General features: G+C 33.1%; 1 protein-coding gene and 1 long non-coding RNA gene across 6 annotated transcripts; one reads left to right on the forward strand and one right to left on the reverse strand.

The window, feature by feature from the left end:
• Positions 1–918: 918 nt before the first annotated feature.
• On the reverse strand, positions 919–22,545 carry LOC7492427 (glu S.griseus protease inhibitor). Of its 4 annotated transcripts, none has more exons than XR_008060382.1 (2): positions 21,966–22,545; positions 919–1,068 (listed from the first exon to the last, which is right to left on the reverse strand). XR_008060382.1 is itself a non-coding variant. In XM_024611361.2 (2 exons), the coding sequence occupies exons 1-2, from the start codon at positions 21,988–21,990 to the stop codon at positions 15,560–15,562; spliced, it is 219 nt and encodes a 72-aa protein (XP_024467129.1). In that variant the 5' UTR covers positions 21,991–22,122; the 3' UTR covers positions 15,424–15,559. The 4 variants fall into 4 exon arrangements, 2 of the variants coding, with proteins under 2 accessions (XP_024467129.1, XP_002315724.2); XR_008060381.1 differs by lacking the exon at positions 21,966–22,545 and adding an exon at positions 15,849–16,767; XM_024611361.2 differs by lacking the exon at positions 919–1,068 and adding an exon at positions 15,424–15,753 and having other exon boundaries at positions 21,966–22,122.
• Positions 18,179–19,082, forward strand: LOC112329027 (uncharacterized). Of its 2 annotated transcripts, none has more exons than XR_008060383.1 (2): positions 18,179–18,661; positions 18,773–19,082. It is a non-coding gene; the product is annotated as an uncharacterized LOC112329027 (long non-coding RNA). The 2 variants fall into 2 exon arrangements; XR_002984504.2 differs by having other exon boundaries at positions 18,179–18,620.
• Positions 22,546–23,743: the final 1,198 nt, after the last annotated feature.

The raw sequence follows: 23,743 nt of genomic DNA on the forward strand, positions 1-23,743 counted from the left end.
TAAATAGAGAAAAACCCAAGTTGAATCATTAAATATATGTCACATGGAATGAATAAATAAAACTAACATATAAAGTTGAGGATCTGGACAAGACTTCGGGAATTTCTTTCCTTTCATGGCACATTTAGGCTTAGGAAGATTTGTTCCATCTAGGGAGCTGGTTCGGAGATTGCTTGAACTACCTTGCGAGGGGAGAAAACAGGGAAGAGGATGGAGGGACATTAGCTTTAAGATTGCAGGGCACTAGCTTACTAATGATATAGGGCCTTTTCAGCCTCATCGGATTCAATTCTATGATTGAATAGCGAAAATGCTAGTTAGCAGTAGAAACTCAGAGAGATAAACAAAGAGGGGACTCTGCCAGCTAACTCCTCTCTGTAGTAGTTATTAAACAGCAATCAAATAGGTGCTTCAATTTAAGCTAAGTGTTCGGTTTTTTTTTTAAAGAATTTGGATTTTCATCCGTAATAGTTTAATTTAGTTTTTTTTTTTATGAGCAAGATTATATATCTTTAAAGCACCAAAGAAAAGCAAAGCAAACAGAATACAAATCTGCAGGAACCAAACATACAACAGTTGAAAGAAACATCAAGACCAGGGAGCCCATATATCACAAATAATTCTTAACTACATAAAGGAACTCTATATATACTCGAACCAGAAGAACAAAAAGTGGAACTCCATGCCCAGAATATATATATATATAGAGAGAGAGAGAGAGGGAGGGAGGGAGGAGCATTAAAATCACGTAGTATAACTTTATTGATGATATAGTAAACGGACGAGAATTAATAGCAACTTTTATCTAGTACCCAACACATGCATGGAGATTAAACCTCCTTATTTCCTTTAGAAGCATCAGTATTTTTGCATCTTAACCAATTCCAGGGACTTGAAAAACAATGCCCCTTTTATCAACCCAAACCCAAACCCTATCACAGCGAAAGTCCAGAATGACCATTGATCCTTCCGGCACAATTATAGCTTCCACAAGAGGATTTTCTCTCTCAATCGTCGCAGCAGCGACCTTCCCCTCTGCTCCAAGAAGCTCTGGCCATGAACTCTTACCTGCATGTACACAAATTATATAATTGTGTCACAACCAAGCATATATATCAGATTAAGTACTTGCACTATATATATTTTTAGCACAGAAAATGTTCATTACGTACCTTGGCATGTAGTATCAGATGACATTTTTTCCCCCCTCTTTAAACTCTCTTGTAATGTTTCCTTGTATTTGAGATATGATTTTGTTGAAGTCGAGATGGTTATTTATAGTGTAGCGTGTGGTGGCTATTGGTTGGTCATTGTTGACTGTAGCATGTGTTTGCGTACGAACATATATATCTAGTTTCGCATTCACGCAAGCTTGATTTGTTTGAAAATCTTCTTATTTGACTAATGTATATGTTAGAAAGATTTATTTGATGCATATTATTCACATATGCCTCCTTCGACGAAAAACTAATATCAGAGTTCAACTTTAATATATTTGACGCCCAGTCACACGATCAAAGACATGTGCCTGAATTCAAGATCATGCCAACTGTGTTCGCCATTTTCGTTTCTTTAAATTCTATCCGAAGTTATTGACCCAAATTAGAATAATGGTATAATTGCATTCTTCACTTGTACCAATTGCATGATATCAATGTGAAAGAATATATGTTACCTGTCTCTGGATGAAGAGCGTACTTAGAATAATGAAGCCCCCACTTATTAACAAAAAGAGAAGAAGAAGAAGAAGATAAACGTAATGTCTAGGAAACTCTAGGCTTTTGTCGAAGTTCCTCTCGAGGCAATTGAAAACAACTCATTAATTTGAACATGTTCTCTAGCTAGGTTTTTATTTTGAAAAGATATTATGAAACATGAAACTACAGGAAATAAACATATTTTCAACAGAAATTAGTTGTGTGGTAAGGGATCGAATTTAGTTTGAACTAGTTCAAATGAGTAAATAATTATACATTTTTTTTTCCAATATATGGCTTGTAAAGATATTCTAGACAAAAGTTTGAACTTTTTCATGGTAATTGAACAAAGAGATTTTTGGATTGTTTTTATAATTATATAATTGCTTTTCAATTTTTTGATAATATAAAATCTACATTAGATGTTTTTAATATGTTAATATTTGTAATTATTAAAAATCAAATACGAAAAGCTTAAGAGCCTGGGTTGTAATTATCGAAATCTATATATACTATGGCGTTATCGTTCTAATTAAGAAATAATGTAAATTACGACACGAAATCACAAATTCATTGAAGCATTTCACAAGAATGTTTTTTATATGTTAAGAGACTATTTTTCAATATATATGTGTTAGTGTTAAGAGATTGTGTCTCCCATTAATGTCATGCAATTCAGTTCCCAGGATGACAATTAAGGTTTCTTAGTATAATAGGAGGCTGTAACAATAGATAGCACCCTACTCTTGTATTTATATATGTGGGGTTGAATAAAATAATAAACATAGTATACCATACACACAATTATAATTTTATACAAGGTAAATATATGCACATATAAGGCAATCCTATAATTTATAGTACAGAATTTTCACGTAAGGTTTTGGATATACACGGAGCAGAAAATCTTTCAAACAATTAATGTTCTCGTCAAAAACTCCATAAGAAGACTTTTAAAACAAATAAAGGCCGGTGGGCAACTAGCTAGCTAGCTAAATATATATGTTCATACGAAAACATACTTGCATCCTTGTTATCCTTGTCTCTGCCAAAGCAATCAACTTTCGAACTTAATTATTAGTTTATTGGCTGGCTGCTAGAATAAAAGTCAATGATCACCAACCAATGGCCACCAATTATGAATGCTTATAAATATGCCCACAGCCCACCTCAATTTCAACAAAACTAAATCAGAACAAGGAAACAATACTACACGGTGATCAAAAGGAGAAAAAATGGCATCTATTTGTCAAGGTAATGAATATTCTTTCTCGCTGAAATTAAGCAGTAAATGACAACGTCATGTCCATAGTTTGTTTTGACAAAAAATTAACTTGTGTGCATGCAGGTAAGAGTTCATGGCCAGAGCTTCTTGGAGTAGACGGGAAGTGCGCTGTCGCAACGATCGAGAGAGAAAATCCTCTGGTTGAAGCTATAATTGTGCCAGAAGGATCATCGATCATCGAGAATTTTCGGTGCGATAGGGTCTGGGTCTGGGTTGATAAAGATGGCATTGTTTATATAGTCCCTGTAATTGGTTAAGATCCATAAACTGCGATATATTCTTGTGATAAGTGTTAAGGAATGCTGTGGAATTGTGGGCTGTTCCTAGAATAAAAGAATAAAATGAAATAAGGAGCCTGGATCCAATCTCCATGTCTGTATTGCAATCTTGATAAAAGTTGTATTAATTTCTCTATGTTTTTCCATTGAACTTAATTAATTATAAATATACACCACCATTAATAGAGTTATATGTGATTAATTATATTCTACCAATATCTATCACCATGAACGGCATCATGAGTTCAATGCTATCTTTTCTACGTGTAAAGGTTTTAGATCAGTTTCCTTTGTTCGTTTTCATAGAGAAGGAAATGGCATTGATGACAATCTAGCTAATATCAGGCTCTGGACAGGGATGCAGAATTTCTGGTTTGTTTGTGATATATGTGATATCCCTGTTGACTTTTTTCTTTCCTAGCCATCACCTTGCTGGCTAGTGCCTTCAAGTAATCCAGTTTTGACTTTTTTCCAAAGAAAAATCTACAGTAAATGTTTTTAGTACTCAAGATTTGTAATCGTATGAACACATACAAAAAGCTTATGCGATGGGGGTGTAATTATCGAAATCTATACTAACTCATTTATCTTCGAATTAAAAAGAAAAACATTAAATTGTGACACGAAATCACAAATAAATTCATTCAAGTATTTCTCGTGGGTGTTTTTAACATGTTAAGAGCTTGCGTTTTCCATTAATATCACGCAATACAGTTGCCATGATCAGAAATTCATGCACGTATGTTTGATCATGGGACGTGCTGGCCGGTCAAATATAGTTCTATTATAAGGTTTTGGATATATGTACTGTCGCACCCTTCCAAGCGGAGCGCGGCGTCGCGGCGACCATCGGTTTATTTCGGGGTCTTTTTTGTGTAAAGGAGTCGCCACCTAGTATTATGGTCACTAGAAAACCTAACTGGTCTTTCAGAGATTCTAAGGCAAGGGACTGGTTGCGTAAAGGGAAGGTATTAGCACCCCTAGTACGCCCTACCTAAGGTAAGCTGCTTAGTGTTTGGTTTGTCTTATAATTGCTATGGTGTTGATGTTTTCTAATCCCATCAGTTTTTTAGGTTTTGATTCAAACTAAATTTATTAGGATAGAAATCCAAGGAAGTTCCATGTGCTTTAAAAGCTCATTTTCCCCTTAGTTTTTCAAGAGTTTGCGACTCGTAAATCGCAAGGAGGAGGGATAAAAATTTAGAAATCTAGGGTGCTTTAAAAAAATCTATTTTTGTCTTAGTGTTTTATACTCTCACGGCTCGTAAACCGTGGAGTAAAAAAAATTGAAATGTCCTCGATTATAATCAAGGCTTCTTTCAAGGATGTGTGCGGATTTATTACTCCCAATAATATTTTGGATATTCGTCCTTTAAGGATTTCTTTATCCAAACATTAGTGGTGAATAATAGATGAATTCCCCCCAAAATAGGATTTTTATATTTTTTGAAATATTGGCCAATACCCTTTGGAGTTTTACAAACATGTTGTAAAATCCAGAAATGCAAAAAAAATAATTTTTTGTTGTGTTTACGAAATCCATGTGAAAACACCTTTTTCGAAACTTCAAACATATTTTTTATATATATATATATATAAAAAGGAATTCAAAACATGTTAGGGTATTGGCCGTATGCAACACACAAGAAAACTTTTAAATTTTTTTTATCGAAACACATAGCATCACAATTAAACGTAAACACCAAAATGGAAAGTAGCAAGCCATCATTCATATTACAAGAACTACAAGAAACTTGAAACAATTCGTAACAAAAATCATTCAAAGCCAAATCAACTTAAAATTCTGTACACTAGAAAGGACTAAGCACGTATGGATGAGGGAGCCAAAGTTTTGAAACTAAAATTTTTAAATCAAAATCCTACTGCATAAGACCATGACTCATGACCTATTTTCTTTTTAACAATCCAAGAGAAAAAAGTAAACTGCCATGCTAGTTTCATACAAAAAAAAAGAAGCTTGGGACGACATGCTTTCATAACACATATATATCATAGACTAGAAACCAAAACAAAACCTGGCCGGCTATTTCAATAAAATGGAAGGACACGAACAGAAAAGGGAGCTGCTGATGAAGAAAACAAAAGCCCCCTTCCCCGATTCCTTAATTCTGTCATGCTAGTTTCATACAAAAAAAGAAAAGCTTGGGACGACATGCTTTTATAACACATATATATCATAGACTATGAAACCAAAGCAAGACCTGGCCGGCTATTTCAATAAAATGGAAGGACACGAACAGAAAAGGGAGCTGCTGATGAAGAAAATAAAAGCCCCCTTCCCCGGTTCCTTAATTCTGTCAACAGCGAAAGACAGGAGATAAAAAAAAAACCAGAGGCTAGCCAAAGCTTAACATAGTCACCTATCCAAAACTCAAAACCACGGCAGGAACAACACAAAGCAAACGGGCATTGTACAGTCTAAAATTGAAAACGAATGTGCAAAAACAAAAAAAAACAAAACAGATACAAAAGATTTAAAGGCAGCGAAGGAGGAGAATATTAAGACTTACCTGCAGGTCTCACTGTTTTCTTTTCTGCAAAGGATGAAATAAAACCAAGCAAACGTTGCTGTCAAGGTTTAGTAACAAAGCTCCCTCTCCGTCTTGTTTTTTTTCTTTTCTTCCCTCACGGTGACACTGGAATGCAAACAAGAAACTCCCTCTATTCTGCGTTTTTTTTTACTCTGCCTCTCTTGCGTTTTTCTTTTATTTTTCTGCTCTCTTTCTGCTATTTTTTTTTGCTCTCTTTTTGCTATTTTTCTGCTCTCTTTTTGCCGCCCCTTTTAGGTCATTAGAAGGGCTTATATATAGTCTAAATATGTCTCTATTTAGGAAGGATTCAATGCATTAATCCTAGGACGCAAATCCCTACTGATTTGCAATAAAAAAACGCAAAAAGGAAACTGCAATATTCTGATTTTGTGTTGGTGCTTTACATCTGATTTCTTTCCAGTTTTAGAGGAGGGTGTGGCTCTTTTCTTTCCTTCCATAGGGCCAGCTGCTCCCTTTGAAATGAGGCAACAAAAACGTGATCTTCAGCTTCAAAAATCAGGCGTGATGAGAAAGGAAAACAACAGAGAAAAAAAAGAAAGAAATCAACTGGAGGGTGCAGCTGCAAGGTCCTATTTTCCTTATTCAGTGTGGTAAAAATCCTGTCATTTATGATGATCCAACCCCCCTCTCCAGCTTTCAATGTCCTTCTTCAATTCAATCCCTCATTTTAGCACTTTTCGATTCAGTCCTTGGTCCAAAAAAAAATCCTTCGAATCAGTCCCGCGAACTTGGGCAAAAAACCCTTCTCGCGGCCAGGAATCCCTACTTTCAACACTAGATATTCAAACGGGATATCTTGAGCTTCTGATATCGAAATCAAGTGATTCAAAAGCCCAAATTCATCTACGCGTCTAGGACTAAAACTTTGATAAAGAAGTCGAAATGAGATAAAATCTTTTTACAGAACAGAATCTAGCAGTAATTTGGTTAGTCGAAAGGGATCCCCGGGTCTAACTCAAAAACTGACGAATGCTGAGAATCCTGATATGACTGAGAGTATGAACTAAGAACAAAAATCACAAAAACTAGGCCAAAAATAGAGTTTTTTTAGTGCAGACTCGGGTCAATATCCTTCTCGCGGCAGAATTCTCTGCCTTCATGTTAGATATTCAAACGGGAACATCTTAGGCCTCTGATATCAAAATCAAGTGATTCTTAAGTTCAAATTCATCTACGTGTCTAGGACTATAACTTTGATGAAGGAGTCGAAGTAAGATAAAATCTTTTTACAGAACAAAAACTAGTAGTAATCTAGTTGGTCAAAAAGGTTCTTAATCTGACAATACTGAGCATCCAAATCTGAGTGAGAATCTGCTCTAAGAACAATGATCCCTAGGACCTAATAAAGGTGTACGTCAGTTTTTCAACATGTAATGAGTGACAGAATATACCTAGGATGGTCAGATATCGTACGAAACTGGGTCAGAATCAGAGCCTAAGTTGGAACAAAAAAATGCGACAGCAGCAGAACTATTTTTTTGGTGCAAATTCTGAGGGATTTATTCAACCTTAAAGACCAGATAAAAAAGAACGAATTTAGCATTATGAAGACTCCTGATCAACCTAAGAAAACCTGATGATTTTGGTAGTAAAGGGGAAGGATAAAAAAAGAGAGCAGAAAACAGCTCAAACAAGGTTTCAAGAAACAAAATATTTCTTTCTGTGCTTTTGTCAATCTTCTGGCGAATATGAGCTAAACTTCTACACTCTGTTCAAAAGAGGTATACACCATCTCCAGCACATAGGGTCCAAAATTGAGTAACAACATGTACTATGGAGCACAAATTCTTCCGAACATGTTCGGCCGGAGTGTTCTCGTCAAATAATAAGAAGATTTTTTAAACACATCAAAATAATTGAATAAAAGTTATAATTCATAAATATTCATGTGTATTTTTCATTCAAAAATCTTATTACTTTTAATTATTAATAATTAATTTTTCTGGTTTATAATTTGTTGATCTTATTTTTTATTTTTGTTCTCAAGAGAATCATTCAATAAAAAAGATAAAAATATATAAAGCTTAAATATATAAAGTTTTTTTTAGTCTAACTATACCGTTATTGTACTAAAAGTGATTGATTAATCATTTCTCTTTATCAATTAAAGTGCTAATTTGATCCTTAGTTTAATATGGGTATATATTCCATTACTAACGTGTATTCAGTACAATAACTAATCAGTGAACATGTGTCCTTTGACCATGTTGACTCTATTTTTTATTTTTTATTTTAATTTTTTATCATAAAAAACATTTATTGAAAGTTGAAGAGGAAAAAAAACCGTTGAAGAAGACAGGTAGTTTGAGAATTGAAATTGTTCGATCTTCTTATAGAAATATTTTTCTACAAAATTAAAGACCCCCGTTTTCATTTTTTTTTCTTTGTGTTTTTTTTTTTTGTAATTTCAATAAATATTTTTGTAATAAAAAATGAGAAGAAAAAATACAAAATTGAGTCAATATGGTCAAAGGACACGTGCCGATTGATTAGCCATTTTACTATACACCATCAACAACCTTAGTAAAGGAGGCTAACATTAAACAAGTCATTCAATACAAGAACCCAGTTAAAGCTTAAATGGGTAAAGGAAGCTGATTAATTCATTTTCATATTTTTTTGCTTTTTTTTCTTTCAAAATTGTCTTCTTCTTCTTTCTTTTTTTTTTTGTATTTTTTTTTAAATTGTTTTTGTTGATTTTATTTTTTTAATATAGAATTGGTTGAAAATTCAGTTTTGTAGTTTTTTTTCTTTAAAATACTATAGATTCCTACAATGTTACCCCACATGGTTTTTTTTATGATTTTTTTTGTTTTTTTTCTAAAACTGTCTTCGTCGATTTTATTTTTTTCATATTGAGCTGATTGAGAATTTAGCTTCATAATTTTTTTCTTTAAAACATTGTGCATTCCTACAGTGTTACCCTACATGATTTTTTTATGATTTTTTTCAAAATTATCTTTATCGATTTTATTATTTTTAATATTGAGTTAGTTGAGAATAACTATAGATTTCCTTATGAAACACTATACATTGCTACAGTGTTTCATTGCATGGTTTTTTTTCCTTTCGGTTTTTTTTGTTATGATATTTTTAAAAATTTTATTTGTTCATTTTATTTTTTAAATATTAATCTAGTTAAAAATTTAGCTTTGTAGGTTTTTACTTGAAAACATTGTGAATTGTAACAGTTTTTCTCCATATAATTTTTTATTTTATTTTATTTTACAAATCCATGACAACGCACAAATATGCCACAAACTTGCAGCATCACATGGACATGACATCTAGTATTTAATTATTTCTTGTAAATTGAGCTATGTGAGTTCTTATTTTGATCCCACAGCTATATGAATTATGAATCATTTGGTAAATAAAAAGAAAAGAATATCCTTAAAGCAAAGATGCGGTCATTGAATCTAGGGATGTTCACGGTTCGGTTCGGTTCGGTTTAGATTCAAAAAACCAACCGAACCGAATTACATTAATTTTGTGAAATATTAACCGAACCGGACCGAAAACCGGTTCAAACCGAACCGGTCCGGTTCGGTTACATCCGGTTTTTTTTGGCAAAAAACCGGGAAACCTAATCCCATCATCCAGATTTTTCATACGGCAAGGAAAACACAGACACATAAAGAAGATGGATTTACAGCACCCTTTGCATGAAAGGCACAGAAATTCAAAACAGAAACTTTCTTGATGGAGCTAGATGAAGGATAATTATCTTTAATATCCAAAACAACTCCTCCATGGTTTCCATTGCCATTAGTCCCACCGATCTCAACCATTACCACCAATACTTACCACAAGAAAGATAGCTAAAAATGAAAAGGAAGGAAAGATAAAAACAAGAAAAAGAGGAAGATTATGGTTTCCATTGCCCTTTGCCATCAATTTTCGTATGTGAAGTTGAAAAATGTGACCTTTGCATTGAAAGCTCTTTCAACAAACCCACTGGAAAGGAAGATTGAGAAATGGGAAAGGAAGATTAGAAAAAACCCACTGGAAAGGAAGCTTGGGAAATGGGAAAGGAAGCTTGGGAATTAATTGAGAGGAAGATTGGGAAACCGGGAAAGGAAAATTAGAAATTAATTGACAGGGGGGCGGCGGCTTTTTGTGAGAGACAGGAGGGTTAGGTTACAATTAAATATTTATATCTCAGACTCAGAGATTTGTGTAATTTTTGGTTTTTAATGGGTCCGGTTCGGTTTGTTCCGGTTTTTGGTTCAAAACCGAAACCGAACCGGACCTGTTAAAATTTATGGTTTTGACAATCGGTTTAATCGGTTTTTCATTTCGGTTAGGTTTTTTTGGTTAATTTTTCTTCGGTTTTCTCGGTTTTCTCGGTTAATCGGTTATTTTGAACACCCCTAATTGAATCCAACATTAGACGGACCCATACATAGCAAAGGCCGATGTAATGATTCGCTGTATACAAAAAGATTAGCATAAAGGATATATTTGTAGAAAACATGTTGCTGACAAGATAGGTGTCTACTGCTACGATGTCGGCTGTTTAAAAAAACATTTAATGCAAAAATTTAATATTCAAATTATATAATATGAGATACACTGTGTTAAATTTATTAAAATGATTTGCAATATAAAACTAAAATAACATGCATAAAAAAAACAAAAAAAAATCGTAAAATTCAAGATCTTGTAATTAACTTAATTAATATCAAAGATAAATAAATTCAAAAAATATAATGTCGAAGAAATAAACCCGAGTCAACTCAGCCTAACTTGATAAACTCACAACCCGCGAAATGAGATCGATATAAAAAAAAAATTAAGAGAAGCATCTAGCAAAAAAAAACAAAGTTCAACACAAAAAACCTAAAAAAGAAAAAACCAGAGTTAGCTTTACCAACCAACCATTGTAATAACCAAAAAGAAAAAAAAATTGGCAAAGTCCAATGACAAATTATTTCATGCAAAACAATGAAATGGAAAAAAAAACTCATAAATAAACAGGGGAAAAAAAATAAGACTTCCAAAAGAAGCACTTAGCAAAAAATACCAAAGTTAAATAAAAAACTTAATAAGAAAATGCAAGCTAACTCGGGTTAACTTTACTACCTTGCACTCGGGATAATCCATCACGCACCGACACATTCATTTGTTTTTAAATAATATTGAATAAAACACACTCAAGGGTTAATAATTAAATGACAAAGGATAAAATAAAAAAATAATTTTTTTAAAGAAATTCATGTCAACCCAAGTTAACTCAAGATATAAGGCAGGGATAACCCAACAAAAAAGAAAGTAGAACAAATCAAGAAGCTTAAGACTCAATAATTCAATGTCAAATAATGAAAATGAAAAAAAAGTTTTAAAAAAAACCCTAAAAAAAATCAAACTGAAACTGGGTTCATCGTCAAAACTGGTGGACCGGGTTATGAGACTGATATTACCCTATAAAAAGCAGACATGAAAAAACCATAAAGAAAATTTCAAACCATAAAAAAAATTAAAAATTAAAAATTAAAACAATGAGGACTAAACAATGCACAAAAATAATTAAATGAAACTAATAAAGGACTAAATTGAAAAACAAAATAAATGAAGAAAATGATTAAAAAAATAGTAATAATAAATGAGGAACAAAATTGGAAACCAAATAAAATTAAATCAAACTCCCAAGAAAACAAATAATGAAAATGATAAAAAAAAAATAGCAATCAAAAGAATAAGGATTAGATTGGATAAAAAAATCTAATGAGATTAAATGATTAGGGACAAAATTAAAAATAAAACAAACTTAAAAAAGCATCAAATATGAAAAAAAAATAGAAATTAAAAGAATGAGGACTAAATCCAAAACAAATACAAACTGGATATCATAATTAAATTTGTCAAAGCGTTGGACGTGTACGAGGCTTGGCAGAGAGAAAAGAAGGGGATGAGAAAAAAGACCAATCGTCGCCGAATTGCCTTTCAAATGACAAAACGCGCCACCATAAAAGATGCGCCGCCACCTTTCGCTTCGAGTGAGTAGGCGATCGATCTTTTTTTGTCACCGTATGTGCCCTCATGTGCCACCAGAATGGTGTAGGGGGAGATGACGCGCCTATGCATGTGTGGCATGAGTAGGCCTACTTTATAGATTTTTATAATAAAGAAAATTACAAAAACAACCCTAAGAGCATACAAATATTACGAAAAAACCATGTTGCAAATACGAAAATACACTCCCAAGGCAGCCTTTAATTTTCAAAGTCAAAGGGCAAATATGAAATTTTATTGTACATAAAATGTGTAAGGACGCAACAATCCCTCCTTTAAAGGTTAATATTTTTTAGGTTTGAAAGGCACAAACAATATTTAACTTTCCAAATAAACATGCGAAGATGCAAAAGCTCCTGGACCGGAGGCCACTTCTTTGATCTCCTAAGAGCAATATTGTCAAATAACCATCTCAACCCAATAACTTAAACTATTAGATAAGATTTCAAGATATGATTTATATTATTCTCTAACACACCCCCTCAAGTGAAAGCTCTTTGGGCTTGAAACTTACATAGACTCACACTACCTTGTGCTTAATTTTTTTATCAAATAAATAGGGATGGTGAGATTCGAACTCGTGATTACTTGGTCATCAAGACTCTGATACCATGTCGAAGAACCATCTTAACTCAATAGCTTAAACTGTTAGGTGAGGTCCCAAGATATAATTTATATTATTCTCTAACATACTCCCTCAAGTGAAAGTCATTTGAGCTTGAAAATTACACAAACATACACTACTTTATGCTTAATTTTAATCAAATAAATAGGGATAATGAGATTTGAACTCGTGACTACTTGGTCACCGAGCCTCTGATACCATGTCAAAGAATCATCTCAACTCAGTAGCTTAAACTATTATGTAAGGTTCAAAGATATGATTTATATTATTCTCTAACAAATATAGTATTTTCAATATACATAAATTACACATAACAACAACTTTGCCCCCAATCAATTCTCAAATAACATTTCAATCCCATGAAAAACATGATTTTGCCCCTAATACAAAAGCAATTGTTAAGATTAATGAATGACAAAATTATCATTACAATGTTTGAATTCACAGCGAATCCCGGCTAATTTACTGATATCTTATAATTTTTTTGTTAATTTGAAAAATAAAAGAAAGAGATATTTTTCATATATTGTGCTATACTACGCGCATTAATGAATCTTGGATTCTTTATTGTTGTTGATCTCACAAGCACTAGTAGGAACTAGATGTCATGCCCGCACGTTGCAGCGGGTTTGTGGCATGCATGTGCGTTGTCGTGGACTTATGAAAAAAAAACATAAAAAAAATCACATGGAGAAAGACTATTGCAATCTCCAATGTTTTCCAGAAAAAACTATAAAAAAAAATTTAGAAAAAAAAAACATGAAAAAAGAAAGGAAAAAAAACCTTGTGAAAAAACACTGTAGCAAAATAAAAACCATGTGAGAAAATACTATGGCAATCGACAATATTTCAAAGAAAAAAACTATAAAACTAAATTCTCAACCAGTTCAATAATAAAAAAATAAAATCAATAAAAATAATTTAAAAAAAAATATATAAAAAAAGCTATAATACTTTTCTCACAGCATAGTATTAGTTAAGTGATTAAAAGGCTTCTTGATTGCCTCATTTTCTAGTAGAAAGACTTGATTACCCATGTAGTCGTGTTTTATCTTTATGGAATGGAAAATTACCTATCATTTTCTCAAAGGCCGAAAAAAAAAACACACACACAGATAGAGAGAGCCCATAATATAGTAAAATTATGAAGCATAGAAAAGAAGTTTTACTGGTCCGTGGATAAGGCCACGGGCCACCTGTAAACTAGCTAGCATGGATGCAGTAGAATTTGTGAAAAGATTTCACATATAAATTGAGTTTTTTTATGATTACCTTAAAGTTTTTTTTCTTAAATAAGTTTATTGTAAATGGGGAAATCTCCCGAATGGAGATTAGAGCTCCTTGGTTCTTTTTCATTCATGACAATCCATAACGCTATAACATCCATCAATTCCTTAACAATTATAATTAAGAAGCACGCGATGTTTTTTTTTTTTATCTTACATTAGATCACATGATGGTATTAGAATTAAAATTTTATCTAACAACTTAAATTTTTTGGTAGAATTAGTTTCGTGACTTGGTATCAGAATTTTAATAATTAAGTGGTTACGAATTTGAATCTTATTATTTCCATTTATTTTATAAAAATTAAGCACAAGATAATATAGATCTAAGCAAAATAATATAAATTATTTTATACCTCATTTAATAATTTAAGTTTTTAAATTAAATTGATTCTCTAACAAGAAAAACACTGATATTTTTACCAGTTCAAACCCAAACCCTATAATTAACAGAAATAGTGGTGGATTTTTGGAGTAAAAACACATGTTCAGTCTCTCTCAGTATAGTTTTTCAATGACGAAGAACTTATTTTCTCCGCATCTAACATTGAATTTTAATTTTTTTATAAATTGTTTTTGGATGCTTTAAGGCGTCTCTCTGTGGATGGCATTAAATTAAAACCCTTTTTATTCTCTATTCGTATAAAATACCAGTATAAATTGGTTTAAATTAATCACGATCTAAGAAAGAAGCCTCTCTCTCGTTTTACATCAATGAAATTATATCACATGGAATGGATAAAAAAATAAATTTAATATATAAAATTGAGTACAAGATTTAAGTCTTTTGGATTGAATTCTCGACTAAATTATCTAATTCAGTGTAACAACGGAGTCATTAAGGCACGATAAATAGAGAAAAACCCAAGTTGAATCATTAAATATATGTCACATGGAATAAATAAATAAAACTAACATATAAAGTTGAGGATCTGGACAAGACTTCGGGAATTGCTTTCCTTTCATGGCACAATATTTAGGCTTAGGAAGATTTGTTCCATCTAGGGAGCTGGTTCGGAGATGCTAGAACTACCTTGCGAGGGGAGAAAACAGGGACGAGAATGGAGGGACATTAGCTTTAAGATTGCAGGGCACTAGCTTACTAATGATATAGGGCCTTTTCAGCCTCCCCGGAATCAATTCTATGATTGAATAGCGAAAATGCTAGTTAGGAGTAGAAACTCAGAGAGATAAACAAAGAGGGGACTCTGCCAGCTAACTCCTCTCTGTAGTAGTTATTAAACAGCAATCAAATAGGTGCTTCAATTTAAGCTAAGTGTTCGGTTTTTTTTTTAAAGAATTTGGATTTTCATCCGTAATAGTTTAATTTAGTTTTTTTTTTTTATAAGCAAGATTATATATCGTTAAAGCACCAACGAAAGGCAAAGGAAACAGAATACAAATCTGCAGGAACCAAACATACAACAATTGAAAGAAACATCAAGACCAGGGAGCCCATATATCACAAATAATTCTTGACTACATAAAGGAACTCCATATATACTCGAACCAGAAGAACAAAAAGTGGAACTCCTTATCTTGTGTAACAGCTAAGAATATGTTAGTCTATATATAGCCTTCTTGGTCGGTGTAGAGGGCATGCCACAGAATAATAAACAAATTTTCTTTTCTTATAGCAATTCTATTTTTCTGTGAGAGGAGCATTAAAATCACGTAGTATAACTTTATTGATGATATAGTAAACGGACGAGAATTAATAGCAACTTTTATCTAGTACCCAACACATGCATGGAGATTAAACCTCCTTATTTCCTTTAGAAGCATCAGTATTTTTGCATCTTAACCAATTCGAGGGACTTCTATAACAATGCCCCTTTCATCAACCCAAACCCAAACCCTATCACAACGAAAGTCCAGAGAGACCTCCGATCCGTCCAGCACAATTATAGCTTCAACGAGAGGATTTTCTCTCTCAATCGTCGCAGCAGCGACCTTCCCCTCTGCTCCAAGAAGCTCTGGCCATGAACTCTTACCTGCATGTACACAAATTATATACTTGTGTCACAACCAAGCACATATCCTATTAAGTTGCCCTATATTTTTAGCATAGAAAATGTTCATTACGTACCTTGGCATGTAGTATCAGATGACATTTTCCCCCCTCTCTACACTCTTTTGTATATAATGTTTCCTTGTGTTTGAGATATGATTTTGTTGAAGTCGAGATGGTTATTTATAGTGCAGCGAGTGGTAGCTATTGGTTGGTCATTGTTAACTGTAGCATGTGTTTGCGTACGAACATATATATATATATATCTAGTTTCGCATTCACGCAAGCTTGATTTGTTTGAAAATGTTCTTATTTGACTAATGTACATGTTAGAAAGATTTATTTGATGCATATTATTCACATATGCCTCATTGTACTGATGTATTACGAAACCCTAAGCTGAAAATCTTGGATGAAAAACTAATATCAGGGCTCAACTTCAATATATTTGACCCCCAGCACTCACACGATCAAAGACACGTGGCTGAATTCAAGATCATGCCAACTGTGTTCGCCATTTTCGTTTCTTCAAATTCTATCCGAAGTTATTGACCCAAATTAGAATAATGATGACTGCATTCTTCACATGTACAAATGGCATGATATCAATGTGAAAGAATATATGTTACCTGTCTGTGGATGAAGATCGTACTTAGAATAATGAAACCCCCACTTATTAACAAAAAGAGAAGAAGAAGAAGAAGATAAACGTGATGTCTACGAAACTCTAGGCTATATGTTCATACGAAAACATGCTTGCATCCTTGTTATCCTTATCTCTGCCAAAGCAATCAACTTTCGAACTAATTAATTATTAGTTTATTGGCTGGCTGCTAGAATAAAAGTCAATTATCACCAACCAATGGCCACCAATTATGAATGCTACGCTATAAATATGCCCACAGCCCACCTCAATTTCAACAAAACTAAATCAGAACAAGGAAACAATACTAAACGTGCGGTGATCAAAAGGAGAAAAAATGGCATCTATTTGTCAAGGTAATGATCAATATTCTTTCTCGCTGAAATTAAGCAGTAAATGAAAGCGTCATGTCCATAGTTTGTTTTGACAAAAAATTAACTTGTGTGCATGCAGGTAAGAGTTCATGGCCAGAGCTTCTTGGAGTAGACGGGAAGTGCGCTGTCGCAACGATCGAGAGAGAAAATCCTCTGGTTGAAGCTATAATTGTGCCAGAAGGATCATCGATCATCGAGAATTTTCGGTGCGATAGGGTCTGGGTCTGGGTTGATAAAGATGGCATTGTTTATATAGTCCCTGTAATTGGTTAAGATCCATAAACTGCGATATATTCTTGTGATAAGTGTTAAGGAATGCTGTGGAATTGTGGGCTGTTCCTAGAACAAAAGAATAAAATGAAATAAAGAGCTTGGGTCGAATCTCTATGTCTGTATTGCAATCTTGATAAAAGTTGTATTAATTTCTCTATGTTTTTCCATTGAACTTAATTAATTATAAATATACACCACCCTTAATAGAGTTATATGTGATTAATTATATTTTACCAATATCTATCACCATGAACGGCATCATGAGTTCAATGCTATCTTTTCTACGTGTAAAGGTTTTAGATCAGTTTCCTTTGTTCGTTTTCATAGAGAAGGAAATGGCATTGATGACAATCTAGCTAATATCAGGGTCTGGACAGGGATGCAGAATTTCTGGTTTGTTTGTGATATTTGTGATATCCCTGTTGACTTTTTTCTTTCCTAGCCATCACCTTGCTGGCTAGTGCCTTCAAGTAATCCAGTTTTGACTTTTTTCCAAAGAAAAATCTACAGTAAATGTTTTTAGTACTCAAGATTTGTAATCGTATGAACACATACAAAAAGCTTATGCGATGGGGTTGTAATTATCGAAATCTATACTAACTCATTTATCTTTGAATTAAAAAGAAAAACATTAAATTGTGACACGAAATCACAAATAAATTCATTCAAGTATTTCTCGTGGGTGTTTTTAACATGTTAAGAGCTTGCGTTTTTCATTAATATCACGCAATACAGTTGCCATGATCAGAAATTCATGCACGTATGTTTGATCATGGGACGTGCTGGCCGGTCAAATATAGTTCTATTATAAGGTTTTGGATATATGTACTGTCGCACCGTTCCGAGCGGAGCGCGGCGTCGCGGCGACCATCGGTTTATTTCGCGGCGACCATCGGTCCATTAATATTTTTTTTTCTAGCTAAATAAAATGAATAAAAATAATATAAATTTAAACCAGTATTTTCAGTGAATAAACTAATAAATTTATATTATTTTTATTTATGTATACACATATTTTTTTATTTTTTATTTTTTTTATTTTTTTATTTTTAGTTTTTTGGACGGGCCCAGCTCAGCCCATATGGGCTGGGCTGGGCCCAGCTAACCCGGCCCGGTCACTGGCCCAAGCCAGTGACCCGGCTGGGCCAAGGCACGCATGCGTGAACTATTCACGCATGCTGTGCACAGGGGGGAGGTAAATAAAATTACCTCCTCCCTATACTTACACACAACTATAAACGAAAGGGAGCGGGAAGCTTACCTGGAAGCAGGAACGAAGACGATGACGAAGGCCTGGTCGGCTATTTGCTTTCTTCCTCTGCTTTTGTTTTTCTTTCGCCTCACCTCTGTTTTTGGTTTTCTGTGCTTGGTTTCTTCCTGTCCGTCCCCTGTTTTGTGTGTGTTTCGTTCTCCTATGGCCCTCTGTTTTTGCTCGTCTTCTCTGTATTATCTCTGTTCTTACGTCTTGTTGTGTTCCCGGTGCTACTTCCTCTCTGGAAGCAGGGAGACGGAGGCGTGATGGAGGACTGGTCGGCTAGTTGCTTTCTTCCTCCTCCTCTGGTTTGTTCCTTTTCTAGTTCTTCTCTCTGTTTTGTTCTCAGGTCTCTCTCTATCTACTCTCTGTCTATCCCCCTGTTTTTTTTTCCTTTCTTTTCTTTTCGGTTTTTTTTCCCGTTCCTCTCCCTAACCTGCGCGAGGTTGCCTTTGCCCAGCTTTTTTAAGGCCACGGACAGCCCCGGTGGTGGTAACGGCCGGCCTCCTAAATGCTCTGTAACCGACGCCTTCAATGAAGAAACGCACGAGTTGGCTGCCAACGGATGAAACGGAGGAAGAAGACAGTGAACAGGCGTCCAAGAAACGGCTCCGTTTTCCATTCAACCGCTAATTTCAATGTGGTCCTTTACGTTTTGAAATATTTGTAACTAAGCCCCTAGTTAAATTGAAATTGGACCCCTGCATTTCGTAGCCTTTTACAAGCTAGTCCTTGGACTTTAATCTGCTGCAATTTGGACCCCAATTAAACCCCAAACTTTGATATTTTTTAAATTAAGTCCTTGATTCCATTAATTAAATTAATTCTCAGTTCAATTAAGTCTAAAACCTTATCAATTCTCCAATTAAACCCTTAATTTAATTAATTAAACTAGTCAAGAGTTGTAATTGTAGAAATCTATACTAACTCATTAATCTTCGAATTAAAAAGAAAAAAATTAAATTTTGACACGAAATCACAAATAAATTCATTCAAGTATTTCTCGTGAGTGTTTTTAACATGTTAAGAGCTTGCGTTTCCCATTAATATCACGTTATACAGTTGTCATGATCAGAAATGTTTGATCATGGGTCGTGCTGGTCGGGTCAAATATTGTATTATTATAAGGTTTTGGATATATGGAGCGCAAATTCTATCGAACATGTTCGGCCAGAGTGTTCTCGTCAAATAATAAGAAAAAACACGTCAAAATAATTGAATAAAAGTTATAATTCATAAATATTCATGTGTATTTTCATTCAAAAATCTTGTTATTTTTTTATTTTTCTTTGCATTTTTTTTATCATAGAAAACATTTATTGAAATTGGAAGAAAAAAAGAACATTGAAGAAGACGGGTAGATTGAGAATTGAAATTGTGCTATTTTCTTATAGAAATATTTTTCTACAAAATTAAAGATCCCGTTTTCATTTTTTTTTCTGTGTTTTTTTTATTGAAATAAATACAAAATTGGGTCAATATGGTCAAAGGATACATGCCCATTAATGAGCCATTTTATTATACGCCATCAACAACCTTACTAAAGAAGAGCTAACATTAAACAAGTCATTCAATACAAGAATCCAATATTTAAAGCTTAAATCGGTAATTAATTGTTTTTTTGTGTGTTTTTATTTTTCATATCTGTTTCCTTTTTTTATATATAGTTATTTTCTAAATATATAGCCATGTATTTATTAATAAAATCGATGATTATTAAAAAAAAATTAATTGCTTTTACTTAGTGTAAGGATAGCACGGTAATTCATTAATCAATTTTTTACTCGTTGAGACCTTTACAGAAGTAGACTCTACAAGTGCATATGCCAATTTCTAGAGAAGAACTTGTCCACACCGCCTACCAAAAAAGGCAAGTTGACAATTGCGCTTTCCTCTACTAAAGTAGAGTACCAAGCCTTGACAAATGCATCAACTGAATATATAGATATGGCTTCAATATTAATTTAGTGAAGGAACTTCGTTAATTTGCAGTTAGAACGTATTTATTGTAGCGTATTTGTGGTTTGAAAATTTTATATTTATAAATTTTTTTATTAGATATTTTTTTATAAAAATATAATGATAAAATATTTTTAGAAAAAAATACAATAATATTCTAGATAAAGATATTATAAAAATATATATGCAATAAAAAATAAAAATTATGAATCTTTATTCTAAAAGTTTCGTGATGTATTTATAATTTATTAGTTTTACTTTTATTAGAACGTGTTTTTATTTTAAAAAATTTTAATTTTAAAAAAAAAATTAAAAAAAAAATTATTAATAAAAATATACCGATAAAATCTTGTTTATCTCCGATAAATTTTTTCTATAATCATATCAAGACAAGCAAGATCAATCATCCCTCTATTATTTGACCATTAAGATCGTACCTACCAACCTCCGTAGTTTATGAGTGACATGCATGTAATGAGTTGCAGGTTTCGCACGTTTATATGAGTTGTATGTAATATAGGTTAGGCTGCTGTTCATGCCACGTCACCCGTGGAGGAGATATTTCAGGATCGATAGAATATTATCCATTTGATCCTAATTAACTCCAAATTGTAACAAATAATTAACAGCTTGCTTTCCCATTGATATGAATACAATTGCTATGATCACAGATTCAGGCACGAGTCTTAGATCATGCATGGGGCTAATACTTTTCTCGTCCAGATTTTCACCCAAGGTTTTGGATGAGGAAGACAGAATCTTTCAGCCATATTAATTAGGTGTCATCTCCTCTTCGGACAATAATGAGATTTTTCAAACAAAATCAAGTGTCGGGAAGTAGCTAAGTTCATACGAAAACATGCATCCTTTAGCCTTATCTCTGCCAAAACAATCAACTGTCCAACTTAGTATTTTAGTTAGTCTTTAGCCTTATCTCTACCGGCTAACTCCTCTCTGTAGTAGTTATTAAACAGCAATCAAATGGGTGCTTCAATTTAAGCTAAGTGTTCGGTTTTTTTTTAAAGAATTTGGATTTTCATCCGTATTAGATTACTTTTTTTTTATAAGCAAGATTATCGTTAAAGCACCAAAGAAAGGCGAAGGAAACAGAAGCAACCAAACATACAACAATTGAAAGAAACACCATATATACTCGAACCAGAAGAACAAAAGGGGGAACTCCATACCCAGAATATATATATATATAGAGAGAGAGAGAGGGAGAGAGGAGCATTAAAATGACGTAGTATAAGTACTTTATTGATGATATAGTACTGATTTATTAGTAAACTCTGTGGTAGTAAATGGACGAGAATTAATAGCAACTTTTATCTAGTACCCAGTACATGCATGCATGGAGATTAAACCTCCTTATTTCCTTTAGAAGCATCAGTATTTTTGCATCTCAACCAATTCGAGGGACTTGAATAACAATGCCCCTTTTATCAACCCAAACCCAAACCCTATCACAGCGAAAGTCCAGAGGGACAATTGATCCTTCTGGCACAATTTTAGCGTCCACAAGAGGATTTTCTCTCTCAATCGTCGCAGCAGCGACCTTCCCCTCTGCTCCAAGAAGCTCTGGCCATGAACTCTTACCTGCATGTACACAAATTATATAACTGTGTCACAACCAAGCATATATCAGATTAAGTTGCACTATATGTTTAGCACAGAAAATGTTCATTACGTACCTTGGCATGTAGTATCAGATGACATTTTTTTTCCCCTCTTTAAACTCTCTTGTAATGTTTCCTTGTATTTGAGATATGATTTTGTTGAAGTCGAGATGGTTATTTATAGTGCAGCGAGTGGTAGCTATTGGTTGGTCATTGTTGACTGTAGCATGTGTTTGCGTACGAACATATATATATATCTAGTTTCGCATTCACGCAAGCTTGATTTGTTTGAAAATGTTCTTATTTGACTAATGTATATGTTAGAAAGATTTATTTGATGCATATTATTCACATATGCCTCCTTGTACTGATGTATTACGAAACCCTAAGCTGAAAATCTTGGATGAAAAACTAATATCAGGGCTCAACTTCAATATATTTGACCCCCAGTACTCACACGATCAAAGACACGTGGCTGAATTCAAGATCATGCCAACTGTGTTCGCCATTTTCGTTTCTTCAAATTCTATCCGAAGTTATTGACCCAAATTAGAATAATGATGACTGCATTCTTCACATGTACAAATGGCATGATATCAATGTGAAAGAATATATGTTACCTGTCTGTGGATGAAGATCGTACTTAGAATAATGAAACCCCCACTTATTAACAAAAAGAGAAGAAGAAGAAGAAGAAGATAAACGTGATGTCTAGGAAACTCTGGGCTATATGTTCATACGAAAACATGCTTGCATCCAGTGGCGGAGCCACGTAGGGGCAAGAGGGGGCAATTGCCCCCCCTCCCCCGATTCCTTTCTCTTATCTGTTTTTAATAAAGAGAATTACATGCATGGTCTGATATATATATATATATTTATATATATATAATGAGGCAGTAGATGTGTTTGAGAAAGGAGTTGGTTTGCCCGGCAGTTATATTTTTTATACTTGTGTTGTTAGAGATTTTGCTAATATATATATATATATATATATATATAGAATGAGGCAGCAGATGTGTTTGAGAAAAGAGTTGGTTTGCCCAGCAATTATATTTTTTATACTTGTGTTGTTAGAGATTTTGCTTGTATAGGAGTGTGATTGCGATTGCTTTTTAAAGTGTTTTTTGTGCTGAAATGCATCAAAATATTTTTTTTTATTTTTAAAAAATTATTTTTGAGATCAGCACATCAAAACAATCTAAAACATACTAAAAAAAATAATTTTTAACAAAAAACATTTTTTTGAATTTCACTTCATCTCTTCCTGATAGGTCAACCAGATATGGAAGCTCCAAAAATACTGGGTCTACATCTCCAAAAATTAGTTATTAAAATGGTTAGGGTTTATAATAATTTATGGGTTTGTTGAATTAATATGTGTATGAGTAATATTATATGCTAATAGATATGAATTGAAATGAGTTTTGATGAATTGATAAGTTTTGTTATGAATTTCATATGAAAAATGATGATAATGAATTTACTAATGATTAAAAATGAAGTACAAGACAACTAAAAAAATTAGGGATATAATAGATAAATTAAAAAAAACATTTAATAATTATATTTAATCTACTTGTACAAAATAACAAGTCAGTAAAAACAACATCAATTTGTGACAATTCTTTTAAGCTATGATTTTAGATGTTATGTACTATATGTCAGCATAGAATTGTTGTCAACAACTTTCCTAGTCTTTGGAAGATTTAGAAATAGATAAATGAAAGTTTGTAGTATATATTGAGAAATATATTTTTAATGAAATTAAAAATAAAATTATTATGAAACAATTTTAAAATATAAAATCTCAAAAAAAACAATTATAATATAAGTTTTTTTCATTTTAAAAGTAT

This window comes from Populus trichocarpa, chromosome 10 (assembly GCF_000002775.5).
Source record: "Populus trichocarpa isolate Nisqually-1 chromosome 10, P.trichocarpa_v4.1, whole genome shotgun sequence".
In the NCBI taxonomy this organism is placed as follows: Eukaryota; Viridiplantae; Streptophyta; class Magnoliopsida; order Malpighiales; family Salicaceae; genus Populus; species Populus trichocarpa.